This window comes from Chionomys nivalis, chromosome 19 (assembly GCF_950005125.1).
Source record: "Chionomys nivalis chromosome 19, mChiNiv1.1, whole genome shotgun sequence".
Lineage (NCBI taxonomy): Eukaryota > Metazoa > Chordata > Mammalia > Rodentia > Cricetidae > Chionomys > Chionomys nivalis.
In genome coordinates this window covers 53,260,340-53,274,481 of record NC_080104.1, presented here as the reverse complement: position 1 = coordinate 53,274,481, position 14,142 = coordinate 53,260,340, and the positions used below count along the sequence as shown (strand labels likewise).

Below are 14,142 nucleotides of genomic sequence, written 5' to 3'. Positions count from 1 at the left end.
ATTTACATGGACAAGCTCCTAGGCTTCACCTCCAGCACCACAGGAGGAGGCAGGAGCGAGACACCGTAACCCTTGTTAATAACTTAGGAGCTAGGTGAAAGGCACACAAAGAGTTTTTTAAATGCATTGTTTGGAAATAATTTAAATTCACAAGAAGTGGCAAACAGTACAAACCCACTTATTCAGACGGCCCTGCTGTCAGTAGTGTGCTCAACTGTTCTATCAACCGCTGCCCCTTGTCTCTGATTCTACTACCCCTAACCTCATTTTTTCCCAGAACTCATTGAGGGTGCAGTAATCACAGCCCTTCATTGGAAAACTCGGTGTGTGGTTTCTAAGAACAGGGATATTTTATGCAAACACAGTGTAATTATCAACATCCTAAATGTACTATTAACATATCTTTAATCTCTTAGCCACAACTCAATTTTTGATTAGTGCCTTTATGTCATCTTTTCCCTGTAGTAATCGACCTGTCTAGACATGGGAATTACATCTAATTATCATGTCTCCTGAATCTTCTGTTGTCTGGGATATTGACATTTCCACAGCCTTTCTCTTTCATGATACTAATGTGTTCAGAGCTACAGCACCCTCCACACCTCTGTATTAGACATGCATTGCCTTGTCTGTCTAATGTTTCTCAGTGGTCAGTACATGCCTCAGTCAGAACGCATCTCACTTGTGCTGTGCCTAATATCCATGTGCCTCCATCACCCATACGAAAATCCTAAGGACTGCTCAGCTTTCCCTACTGCACAAGCAGTTGTTTTTCTTTTTGCTCATTTGTAACTAATAAACAAACAATTCATAAGATAACAGATTAGGTTCATATAAAAACCTGATTTCTCAACTTTCTTACAAATCCAAAATAACTATAAAATAAAGTTTAAAAAAAATCTACTCATGCAAAGTACAATGAAACTTGAAAATGGAGATTCCATTCTACCATAATGCAACATCTTTAGGATAATAAGAGAATAAATTTAAAAAGAAGAACAGAAACCAGTGCTCATAATCAGGGTGCTGCAGGATTGGCCCTTTCTTCTTTGTTCTGTACAGTCACAGTCATTAAAGGAAAATGAACGGCCTTTCTTACGGTCTAGAAAATAACGGATGCCATTAGCTCTTCATGTAAATGATTTTGCTTAATTAGATATGATTTTCAAGTAATGCTTCTAGTGAACATTTGAGAACAAAACATAGAGACCCAAAGTTTCCCTCACGTGGGAAGCACACTTCTGTCAGTCAGCTGTGCTACTGTGTCCAGACTGCGTGCCAGGCAGATTATTATTTCCCACACTAAACACAAGCACACAAAGGGTGGAATAGAAAGAAATGGAGAGCCTGCCTCTACTCACTCTCTAAATCAGAAATGATGAGGTTGTCGTGAAGCTTCACAGCTCGGTGCTGCTCTACTTCATCCTCAAGTTCAAAGATAGTCTCCTTCATGTCGCTCCTTTCCGTCTCCTTCTCCTCCAGTTCCGATCTTACTTTCTCCAACGTCATATTCAAATCTTCAATCTGCTTCTTGGCTTCTTCCTGGAAAGCTCGATACTCATCTTCTACCTAAAGAAATGGTAGCAGTTAAAGGGAGAGATCTTTTAAGATAAACTCTACTAGCAAAGTATTTACTATTTGAGATGGAGGCTAAGCGTAAGCAGCCTCAGGCAGACTGAAAACCTAGCTAAACACAACATGAGGACAAACCCCACTATGTCACTGATGGGAATTACACTGATGTACCATTGAACTTAACCAGATTATTTATGAAGCATTTTGGGGACATTTCCTCTTCTCCAGTTTGGACTTAAAGTGTGCATTTGATGAACAACTGGCACTACCATTAAAAAAAATGCTGTACTTATGACAAAAAAAAAAACCTCAAATCAAATATGAAACCATTAAAAAAAAAATTAAGACTAGCAATCTGGCTCAGCAGGTGAAGTGCTAGCTGCCAAGCCTGAGGACCTGAGTTCAATTCCCAGAGCCCATATGGTGGAGGAAGAGGACATACTCCAAGTCACCTTCTGGCCTCCTCATGTGACCATAGCACATTCACACAGACACACATACAAAAAATAAGTAAAACATAACTTTTCATTTCTAACAGTCTTTCTCTAGTCGTAGCGCCCCTCAACATGTACCTCCTAACTGTATCTCTGAAAGTGATGACTATCAGACTGACAAGATGGCTCAGGAGGGAAAGGCACCACGCCAAACTGAATACCAGAGTCCAATCCTTGGAACTCGCATGAGAGAAGGAGAAAACCAACTCCCATAAGTTGTCCTGACTGACATCGCCCCCCGCCCCAGCAACACACACATACTCTATCTCCCCACCTCTGATGTCCTGAACCCCCAGCAACACACACATACTCTATCTCCCCACCTCTGATGTCCTGAACCCCCAGCAACACACACATACTCTATCTCCTCACTTCTGATGTAAATCAAAGATGCACTAAAACTTCTCTCTTTAAAACTCAAGGCACTTGGGGCTGGAGAGATGGCTCAGAGGTTAAGAGCATTGTCTGCTCTTCCAAAGGTCCTGAGTTCAATTCCCAGCAACCACATGGTGGCTCACAACCATCTGTAATGGGGTCTGGTGCCCTCTTCTGGCCTGCAGGCATACACACAGACAGAATATTGTATACATAATAAATAAATAAATATTTAAAAAAAAAAAACTCAAGGCACTTGGGTGGGGAAGATCTCAGCAATCAAGAGCACTTCCTGTTCTTCTACAACCCTAGTTCAGTTCCCAGCACCCATGTCAGGATCTCAACAAGTGACTGTAACTGTAGCTTCAAGGACTCTAACACCCCCTTCTAGCTTCTGTGGGCTGGGCACATACAAATGCGTCATAATAACACAAGCACACACACACATTAAAAAAGAACCAAAATATCAGATAGAATAGATAATTTGTACAAAAACACTCACTTCCACAATCATTCAGGATATAAAACCCTGGTCAGAACACCAGTAACTTAGCCAGCCATTCTGACTGAGTCTTCACTATTTGCGGTGGTTTGAAAGAAAATGGCCCCCAAAGAGAAAGGCACTTTTAGGAGGTGTAGCCTTGCTAGAGGAAGTGTATCATTGCGAAAGGATGCTCTGAGGTCTCGTGTGTGTGTGTGTGTGTGTGTGTGTATGTGTGTGTGTGTGTGTGTGTGCACTCACGATACCACCCACTGTTCAGTTAACTTCCTGTTGCCTGCAAAATGTAGCCAACTCATTCCTTCCTCAGCACTGCATCTGCCTGCATGCCGCTATGTCCTGCCATGATGACAATGGACCTCTGAAACTAGGCCACCACCTCAATTACATGTTTTCCTTTAGAAGGGTTGTCACGGCGACACAACGGAAACCCTAACTAGGAACCACTACACTGAACATCTGTGACGTAAGCAAAGGAAGGAATCATCTCTAAGCTCTCTGCCAGCAACAAATCCCACACCGTCAAGAAACAGGAGCAACCATGCTCTTAAAAAGTAGAATTAACTCACAATAAAATATTGAGGAAACTACAACTATAGCAAGACAAAAGGCAGCAGACACTGCCGATCCTTGAAAACTGAAATCCTGACTCAGCATCTACCCCGTGCCATAGTATAATAAAGATGAGGATATAAAATTCTCTATTGCCCAGAAAAAGGCACAAATTCATTTTAACTATAAACCATCTGGGAAGAAAATGAAAAGTGAAAAGAAAACTTTTATTCTATTTAAGGCAGCACAATTTAGAACTTGAGATGATTGTCAATAAAAGGCAATGGCACATTAAGCAACCACTTCTGTTTCTCAATAAGCATGCTATGTATAGCAACTGTGTAATGCCAAATGAGGGCATCTTTACTTGGGCAATACCTTAGCAATGGTGTCCTGTAATCGATTGGCATCGTTCCGGGTATGAGCCAGATCTTCCTGCAGGCTACTGGCCAAAGTCTCCGCCTTTTCCTTGTCCAACCTAACGCTCTCCAGGAGGTCCTGAATATCAGATTTGTCTCCAGAGTTATGGATGGAGTACAGCTCGGCCACTTTCTGCTTTTCATTCTCCAGCTGGGCCTTCAGGCGATTCATCTCTATCTGGTCACTGGCCACGGTAGCTTTGTACTCCTCCAGCGTGGCTGCCAGGGCTGCTTTGCCCTTCTGCTCAGACTCAATAATGCGCTCCATGTGGTGGCTGCGCTCTTTGAGGGCACCAATCATCTCCTGAGCTTCCTTGTTGTCTTGCTCTGCCATCTTCAGAGTGTTGCTTAAATGCTGCTGGACACCTAGAAGCTGCTCTCGCTCGAAACGGGCATTCTCAGCCAAATCCATGTAACGCTGCTCTAGTTCCATGTAGCGCCCACTCTTTACATCTTCATCTATGACGTAAGAAATGTGATGCTCATCCAGAAGGGAACGGAAATATTCAATCTGTCGGCCAAAGTGTTCCAACTTATCACTCTGCTGACACAGTGACTCCATCAGGATGACCTTCTCCTCTCCCAGCCTCTCGTTCTCACTGTTGAGTTCTTGGGTAATCTGCTGGAGATCAGCGAGCTCTTGCAGAGTTGCCTGAAGCTCCTCGCTGGTACTGTGCTGGTTCTCTTCCATCTGGTGAATCCGTTCTGTCAGGCACGCAACGGAGACCTCGCTCGCATTCCCACTGCTCCCCTTCCGAGAGCGCTCTATGCTTGGGATACCCTCTGACTCTGAAGACGAGGGGGCATCCAGAGCATCATCACTTGAGGTGAGGGGCTGATACACCTCGCTGCACTCGCTGTCCAGGTTGTCCATAGAGTTACTGTGCTGATGGTCCATGAGTGTATTTTCATCTTGACTCAGGAGATCTTCCACTGACCCAGGGGCAGAACCTTCTACTGAAGATGTCAGAGTTCCTCCTCCATCGCTCTGGTTACCAGCGGTGATTTCTGGGCTCATGGACTGATAGCCAAACAGTTTTTCAGAGTTGTCCAGCCTCTGCTCGAGGGAAAAGCCCAATGCATTCAGTCTGTCCTTCAGCATTCTGTTTTCATTCTTCAGCTGGTTGAGCTCCTCTCGGATGGCTGTGTTCTGTTCCTGCAGTTGCAGTAGAGTAGACTCCACATCAGTTGGCTGGTGAGCAATAATGGTTTCCTTCTCTGCAGACTTTTCATCGCCTTCCAGAGGATCCTCACTAATGCCCAGCTGAGCACGCATGTCTCGGAGTTCGTTTCTCAAATGTAAAATTTCCACATCCTTGGTTTTGGCCAGTGTGAGGAGATCTTTCACCTTGGCTTCCAAGGCAGCTTTGTCACTGATCTGATTGTCCGACTTAGACTTGCTCATGCGAATATCGCAGTCCGCAGCAGTGCGACTCCGAGAACGCTTAGCCAAGGCTACGTCATTAGCTCCCTGACTTACGGAAGGCAGTTTTTTGCTCTGATTTAGCCGTGTGCGTTCACGTAATCTTTCTCTGGTAGAACTGGATTCTTTATTACCGGCTGAAGTACTCCGTTTGGCTGAGGAACTAGTGCCTACATGTTTCAAGCAAAGAATTTAAGATAAAATTATTAAAAACCAAATGCATGTGTTCAGAACCCAGGACTACTGAGATGAAAGCTGGGCAGCCAGCCACACTGACACAGACCATAAAAATCTACCCTTCTCATGTATAAAATCAGATGTATAGCTTCTCATTAGAAGATGATCCCCTGGTTTCAAGGACTTTTTGGGCCTGGTGGCACGTGGGACAGAACACATTCAAGGCCAGCCCAGACAACTCAGTGGCAGCCTGTCTCAAGATGAGAGGACGGAGGCTGGGGTTCAGCAGCAGGGCATCTTAGCATCTGCTAGGCCTCATGTTCCATCCCAACATGGGGAAACAGTAGGAGGACACAGACTACAAAATCAGGTCTAGCTCTTGTTTTTTGAAGTAAAAAATACTGCTCTTTATATTTTTTTCGATTTCTTTTACACCACGCAAAACAATCATGCCAGTTTTCAAAGGTTTAAAACATTAGCAGTTAAAAATTTTTCACGATAGAGTGGTTGGCACATACCTGAAATCCTAACACAAGAGGCAGAGCAGAGGCAGGAGGATTCAATATACTGAGTTCCAGGCTAGTTGGGGATAATGCTAAGGTTCTATTTCAACTCCAAAGTATATTTGTTCAATGAATTTGATTAATGTGTATAAAACACTTTTTACAAAAGAGGCAACAGTGACTACTGGCTAAGTTATAGATTCTACAGTCACTCACTGACAGAAATCTTGGTTTGTCCATTTTACCACAAAATCAGGGTAAGGTAGAAGTCAGACTGGTTACAAGACAGACAAAGGCAAGGAAGTGGAAGTGAGCATGGCACACAAAAGAACGACAAAAAAGAAACAAGGAAAGGGGATATTTATGGAAATTAATCTAGAAGATTATTACAGCTAATCTTCACTGTCAAGCTGACTACATCTGGAATCAACTAGACCCCAACCAGGTGGGCACAGATGTGAGGGGATTTTCTTGGCTGGGTCATTTGAGGTGGGAAGACCCACCTTCTGTCTGGGCCACACCTTTGATAGCAGCTTGTGCCTGTGTATCCTTGCCCTTTCTCTCTCTGGTAAGCTTATGGATCCTGTAGCCAAGGCTACTACTACTACTTCAGGATTCAATCTCAAGGACTCCAGCACTACACTGGAACTGCTAAGACTTCCATTCTTGTAAACTTTGTAGACAGGTTAATTGAACCAGTCAATTAAATTCAGGTAGAGCTGTGTGATGGTTTGAATAAGAATGGCCCCATAGGCTCAAAATTTAAATGCTTAGGGAATGGCACTAGTTAAAGGATTCAGAGGTGTGGCCTTGTCAGAGGAAGTGTGACCTTGTTGGAGAAAGTGTGACACTGGGGGAGGACTTTGAAGTTTCAGAAGCCCAAGCTTGACCCAGAGTCTCTTCTTACTGCCTACAGATCTAGAAGCAGAACTCTTAGCTATTGCTCATCACCACGTCTGCCTGCATGCTTCCACGCTTCCTCCATGCTGATAATGGACTACACCACTGAAACTGCACGCAAGTCCCAATTTAAATGCCTTCTTCCATAACAGCTGTCGTGGTCATGGTTCTCTTCACAGCAACAGAACACTGACTAAGACAGCTGTTAGGGTGGCCCTGATCCAGTGTGATTTCAGTGTGATTTGTGACTACAAAAAGAGGAGATTAGGACAAAAGCATAGACATCGTGGAGACACAGTGAGAAAGCAGCGAAACTGCCAAGACTTTGATTTACAGACTACGTTATAATAAAATAAATTTCTGTTGTGTGAACCACCCAGTCTGTGGTATTTTATTACAGTGTATTAGCAGACTGACAGAGGCACACAAATCTGAACTAGAGTACCTAGTAATGAATGAATCCTAAGGTCAGTGTAACCATCAGTAGGCAACCACGCGTGAACACTGGAATGCTCATCAATAGGCAACCACGCATGAATACTGGGATGACCACCTGCTCAGCTCTGTAAGTCACAAAGAGGAGATGGGAATAGAGTATTTCTTCTTAACATCCTTGTCCTGAGTAGAGCATTAAATGTGATGACCTCAGGCTTGGAAGTAATACACTGAAGGTTCAAACCTCATTCCATCAGCAGGTTTGTACCTTATATAGCCTGGTACAAAATGAACTCCCAAGAAACAAAGGATGGCTTTTGGCAAGGCTATTAGGCTAAACTTCAGTATAGTTATCTCATATCTACAATGAAGAAAATACAGCCTAAACTTCAAAAGCTACAATGACGATCAAACAAAGTAATGCTTATATATATATATAAAAGACGGAAATGTTCCCTCGCTAATCTAAAACGAATGTTAGAGTGGGATCTGGACTGTAAGAAGAAACTGCAGAAGTTCAAAGGGGCAAGAGGACAGCAGGACCCTGGGCTAGGAAAGTTCAACACAAACAAAAGGGCCGAGACTACATAATGACTGAAGAGGGTCTGCTATAATGGTGGCCAATTAGTTTTCTTTCTTATGCCTTATCTCTCTCTCTCTCTCTCTCTCTCTCTCTCTCTCTCTCTCTCTCTCTCTCTCTCTCTCTCTCTCTCTCACACACACACACACACACCTGGAGGAGGGTGGATATGAAGGTGTCAGGCTGAAGTGAGCCAAAGCAGGTAAGTACAAGGCACCCATACCTGTGCTAATCTTGGATTTGTTCTCCACGACGGTCATGGCAGGGGCAGGGGCTGAAGGCGCTGCGGATGAGCAGGTGCTCTTCTTTGCTTTAACACCATTAGTCGCATTTACTCCTCCGGCCATTCCAGCTAAAAGGTCATCATTGCTCTTGGTCTAGAAGCAAGAGAAAATAAAAAAACATTGACTAAATGAAGCAAGATTAATTTGAAGGAGAAGCAAGGCTCTTTTATTCTATCCTTCAGAACTCTACTAAGACTTTCTGACATTTAATAAACAGGCAGTGCACCACTGTGCTGCACAATCAGACACCAAGTCTCTTTACAGCTGCAGGCAACCACACAAGTGTTTCTTTAGATTCTAAATCATGCACACAATAGAAGATTTTATGGATGCCTGCTGTGCCCACTTGTGCCAGATTCAGGGAGACAGGAAGGCGTCATCCATAACTTTCATTTGGCACATCACTCGTGAACGGGATCACCTCAATGAGACTACGCAGGTGACAATGAGGATAGCCTACACTGCCATAAGTTCGAAAATTGCCACTAACACTCAAGTAAAGCTTCATTACTTTAAAATGACTCTAAAAGAAATGATTTTGAAATGCATCTTAGCTTATCTAATTCACTAGTGCTAAATTTGCAAAAACCGGAAAACTTTTCAAGACCCATGTAATACAGTAACAAAATCTGGGACTTCATAGGGACATCAAGGGTTAATTTCACACCACTAAGGTTTATTTCCTAACACTGATACCTTATAAAAATGACTAAAGCCAGGTGTTAGTGGCAGAGGCAGGCGGATCTCTGTGAGTTCAAGGTAAGCCTTCTCTACAAAGTGAGTTCCAGGACAGCCAGGACTGTTTCACAGAGAAACCCTGTCTCAATAAACAAAAAACACAAACAAAAGAAGAAGACTAAACTATGAGGATTTTTTCAAAGAAAACACACTATATAGATGATGATGATAACAGCTTTAAAATTATTAGGGAAAAATAAAATTATTAAGGAAAAAACAGTGAAGAGACCCTGTGGTGGTTTGAATGGCTCCCAGTGGCTTCTATCTTTGAATGCTTGGTCGCCAGCTGGCAGACTATTTGGGAAAGATTAGGAGATACGGCCTTGCTGGAGTAGGTGTGTCACTGGGGGTGGGATTCAGGGTTCCAAAACTTTGAGGTTTCCAAACTATTCCCAGTTGGCTCTCTCTGCCTCATGCTTATGGATCAAGATTTAAGCTCTCAACTACTGTTTCCGCATCACGACAGCCTGCCTGCTGCCATGTTCCCCACTATGACAGAGTTCTGAAACCTCTGAAACTGTATGTCCCCCTCCCCCTTTTTTAAGTTGCCTTGGTCATGGTGTCTTCTCAGAGCAATACAAAAGTAACTAAACAGACCTCTTTTTACCTTTTATTTGAACACCAGGAATTAAACTATAGAAAAGGAAAAGTACTTGTTATTAATTATGTATTTAGTATGTGTATGCATGTGTGTGTACACATGCATGTGCTTTCTTGCACAGCGAATGTAACACAGGTGGAGGTCAGAGGTCAACTCCCACAAGTCTATTCTCTCATTCCACTATGTGGGATCCGGGAGATCAAACACAAGTAGTCAGGCCTGGCAACAAATGCTTTACTCATTGAATATCTTCTAGACCAAGAAAAAAAATACTTAAAAAAAAAAAAAAAAAAAAGAACTCAAAGCTTTTCTCCACTTAAGGTGAAAGCACACATTAGCTGATCGATTTTCTATCTTTGGCTAAAGCAATGCTCTTAAATAATCATTGACTTCTTAAGTTAAAATGGCTCATACATGAGTAATCTCTAAAGTTTCTTCCAGTTTTCAATACCAGGGATTCCATAGGGAAATGTCTGTCCTCATCACTCAACTGTCTAACATATCTTTTTAATTTTATTTTATATGCATGGATATTTTGCCTTCATATATGGCTGTGCAGCACATTTGAGCAGGTGCCCACAGAGGCCAGCAGAGGGCACTGGATCCCCTGGACTGTAGCTACAAATGGTTGTGAGTCATCATATGAGTGCTGGGTATCAAACCTAGGTGACTTAGTTAGGGTTGCTGTTGCTGTGAAGAGACAACATGACCACAGCAATTCTTATAAAGGAAAACATTAACTGGGTGTCTTACAGTTTCAGAGGTTTAGTCCATTATTATTATGGAGGGACATGGTGGCACACAAGCAGACATAGTGCTGGAGAAGGAGCTGAGGTCTCTATCTTGGTCTACAGGCAAGAGGAAGTGAACTGTGTCCCACACTAGGCATAGCTTGAGCAAATAAGACCTCAAAGCCTACCCCCACAGTGACACACTTTCTCCAACAAGGCCACACCTACTCCAAGTAGGCCATACCTCCTAATAGTGACACTCTGTATGGGTCAAGCATTCAAACACAAGTCTATGAGGGCAGTTCCCACTCAAGCCACCACACTAGATCTTCTGAACAAGTAGGGTGTCCTTCCAATCACTGTGCCATCTCTCCTGTCCTTCAACAGTCAATAGTGTAGATAGGTAACAGTCAGAATGGCCAGGTGGTGGTAGTGTACACCTTTAATCCCAGCACTTGGGAGGCAGAGGCAAGCAGATCTCTGTGAATTCAAGGCCACCCTGGTCTACAGAACAAATGCCAGTAAAGGCTCCAAAGCTACACAGAGAAACCCTGTCTCGAAAAACTTAAAAAAGAGAAGACTTAGGTATGAGGTTAAGTCATAGAATGCTCGGGGCTGGAGAGACGGCTCAGAGGTTAAGAGCACTGCCTGCTCTTCCAAAGGTCCTGAGTTCAATTCCCAGCAACCACATGGTGGCTCACAACCATCTGTAATGGGGTCTGGTGCCCTCTGCTGGCCTGCCGGCATACAGACAGAATACTGTATACATAATAAATAAATAAATATTTTTTAAAAAAAAAAAAAGTCATAGAATGCTCACAGACCTGGGTTTGAGCCCAACACCAAGATACAAAGAAAAATAAGGGACTGGAGAGATAGCTTAGTGGTTAAGAGTACAGGCACAGGACCCAGCTTTAATTCCCAGCGCCCGCATGGTGGCTCACAACCGTCTGTAATGCCAGTTTCAGGGAATTTGATGACCTCTTCTGACCTCTGTGAGCACCAGACACATAACAGGTGCACAGACACATTCAGGCAAAACACTCTTTTTTTTCCATTTAAAAACTAAAATTAGACAGAAAAGGGATCAGTTTTTCAAACATTTACAAAGAATTAAACTCTGATAATTAAGGGTTGTCATACTGTTTGATACTTAAAAAGAAAGGAGGAAATTAACCAGAAATATGTACATTCTTTAAGACTTGTCTCTGCCGTCAACTATGGCACGAAATACCTTTAAATCTCAAGTTCCCTATCCCATCAATCTTCAACCACTAGCAGTTACATAAGAGCAACATACTCTATTTCAAATTATCTTTCATATGTTTAAAAAAAGCTATCTTCAAACTAATTTTTCCTTCCCATTATGTTAAAGATTCTTTCCTTTCCCACCTCCCCTTCTTTCCCGAGACAGGGTTTCTCTGTGTAGCAGCCTGGCTGTCCTGGAACTAGCTCTGGAGACCAGGCTGAAATATTCTTTCCTTTAAGTCAGGTGAAAAGGGAAACTAATCCTAGTCACGCTTCTCTGGTTGCAATTTGCCTTCAGGTAATGACAAAGTCAAACACACACTGGGATACCAAATCACAAACTCTGACTGTGTAACTCAGATCACACATTATGAACATAAGAAGAAATCAGTGAAGCAGAATAAGAGTCGAAAGCAAGAGTGCAGCTCAGCAGCAGAGCTCTTAGCCAGCACATGTGAGGTCCTGGGTTACACTCTCAGCACCACAATGATAGTATAAGCCAGGAGTTGTGGGACACACTTTCAATCCCAGCACTCGGGAGGAAGAGGCAGGTGTAGCTCTGTGAGTTGAAGGCCAGTCTGGTCTACATAGTGAGTTCCAGGCCAGCCAAGAGCTAACATGAAGAGACCCTGTCTCAAAAAACCAAAGTAATAATAAGCAAAAAATTTATAAAGAAACCATATAGGAAGATAGTTGATTTATGGCTTTAAAAGTAATTCGGAAAACACAGGTTTTACAAGAAACCATGCTAGGTCAACCGTGTGAAGTGGGATCCTAATTAGTCTTACTAAATAAAAACCCGGAGTCAGATATTAGGGGATGGAATAAGCTGAAAGAGCAGAGAAGCAGAGCAGCCAGCCACAGTCACTTCTCACCTCTACAAAATCTCAGACTGGATGGGAGAGATCCTGTCTCTACAAATCCTCAGACTGATTGGAGCCAGGTGCTGTCTCCACCTCCCTAGTGTGAGCCACCACTGCCTGGCATTCTTTTAGACAGGTTCAAGGACCTGCAGCCCAGAGTAGCTTTGAACTTCTGATCCACTGGCTTTCTGCTCCCAAGTGCTGGGATTAAAGGCATGTGCCACCACTGCCTGGCCTCTCTGGTTAACTAGAGGTTAGTTCTCTGTTATCTGAGCTCCAGGCAAGCTTTACTTGTCAGAACACAAACAAAATATCATGCAACTGTGTATTCACAAAGTAGGAAAAAAATGAGTTTGAAATATATACACATCAGAAATAAAGTGTACTGTTTCTAACTACAACCAGAAATTCTGAAATCATTAAACAAAAACTCAATCAACTTAATTAAGTACATAAAAACAAAACTTTAGAAAGTATTAAAATCCAGCCAGGTGGTGGTGGCACACACCTTTAATCCCAGCACTCAGGAGGCAGAGGCAGGCGGATCTCTGTGAGTTCAAGGCCAGCCTGGTCTACAAGAGCTAGTTCCAGGACAGGCTCCAAAGCTACAGAGAAACCGTGTCTAAAAAAAAAAAAAAAAAAAAAAATCCTTATCATAGTTAAAATAAATAAATGAGCAAACAAACAAATAAAAACGAAGAGGAAGGAAAGAAAAGAAACCAGATAGTGAAATACTTGATACCTACCAGGCTGGCAAAAACACAAAAAGTATGATAGCACACTCTTTTGTTTAAAAGGATGGTTTAAACTATATTGGCACACAACACAATGTGGTATACAGCTATTAAAAAACAGTCAGTATAGTGATACAGAGAGCTGGAGAGATGGCTCACTTGCCACCCAGCCTGAAGACCTGTGTTTAACCTTCGCAACATATATGATGGAAAGAACTAGGTCCAACAAGTTGTCCTCTGACCTCTACACACACACACAAGAAAGAGAGAAAGTCCAAATCACTGGGTAAGAAACAGTATCTTAACAAATGGTGCAGAGAAAACTGGATGTCCACAGATAAACAATATTAGACCCACATCTATTACCATGCACAAAAATGATATCTAAGTGGATCAAAGCCCTCAATGTGAAAGCTGAAACAATGAAACCAGCAGCAGTACCGACAAGATCCGGTGTAGGAAAGGACTTCCTGAGAGGACTCCATTTGCTCAGGAATTAAGGCCAACAATCGACAAGTGTGACCTCACAAAACTAAAAAGCCGCTGTATGAGGAAGAAGGAACCAGTGGATGGGGAGAGCGCCAGCTCCACCTCTGACAGAAGACTAACACCAGAGACAAGAAACTCAGGAATCAAAGAGTCGAAGAAACAAAACGACTCAGTTTTTAAAATGGGCTGAGGATCTAAACAGAGCGCTAAGTCCAGCTCCCGGGGACCTGACACCTTCTTCTGGCCTCTGTGGGCACTGCATGCATATGCTGTACAAAGACACATGCAGGCAAAACACCTTCACACACAAAAGCAAATCTCATTTAAAGAGAAAAGAAATTCTCATTTTTGGTAATGAACACTATTGCCATTAACAAATGCAATGAGGCTATACACTAGCTACTAGCTTATGGTAATATAATGCCCTGATTTTATAATTATACTATGGCTATAAAAGAGAATGTTTGTGTTTCCTATAAAATAGAAATATTCACCAGTAAAGGACCATTACTGTCTATAATT

At 42.7% G+C, this 14,142-nt stretch overlaps 1 protein-coding gene across 2 annotated transcripts in view; it reads right to left on the bottom strand.

Moving 5' to 3' along the window:
- Specc1l (sperm antigen with calponin homology and coiled-coil domains 1 like) overlaps nt 1-14,142 on the bottom strand; it is a 106,251-nt gene that overhangs the window by 68,130 nt on the left and 23,979 nt on the right. For both annotated transcript variants that reach the window (XM_057751045.1, XM_057751044.1), the window contains 3 exons: nt 8,156-8,309; nt 3,874-5,507; nt 1,362-1,569 (listed from right to left, as the gene is read on the bottom strand). In XM_057751045.1, coding sequence (XP_057607028.1) covers nt 1,362-1,569; nt 3,874-5,507; nt 8,156-8,309 — 1,996 coding nt within the window. The remainder of the gene's footprint in view (nt 1-1,361; nt 1,570-3,873; nt 5,508-8,155; nt 8,310-14,142) is intronic.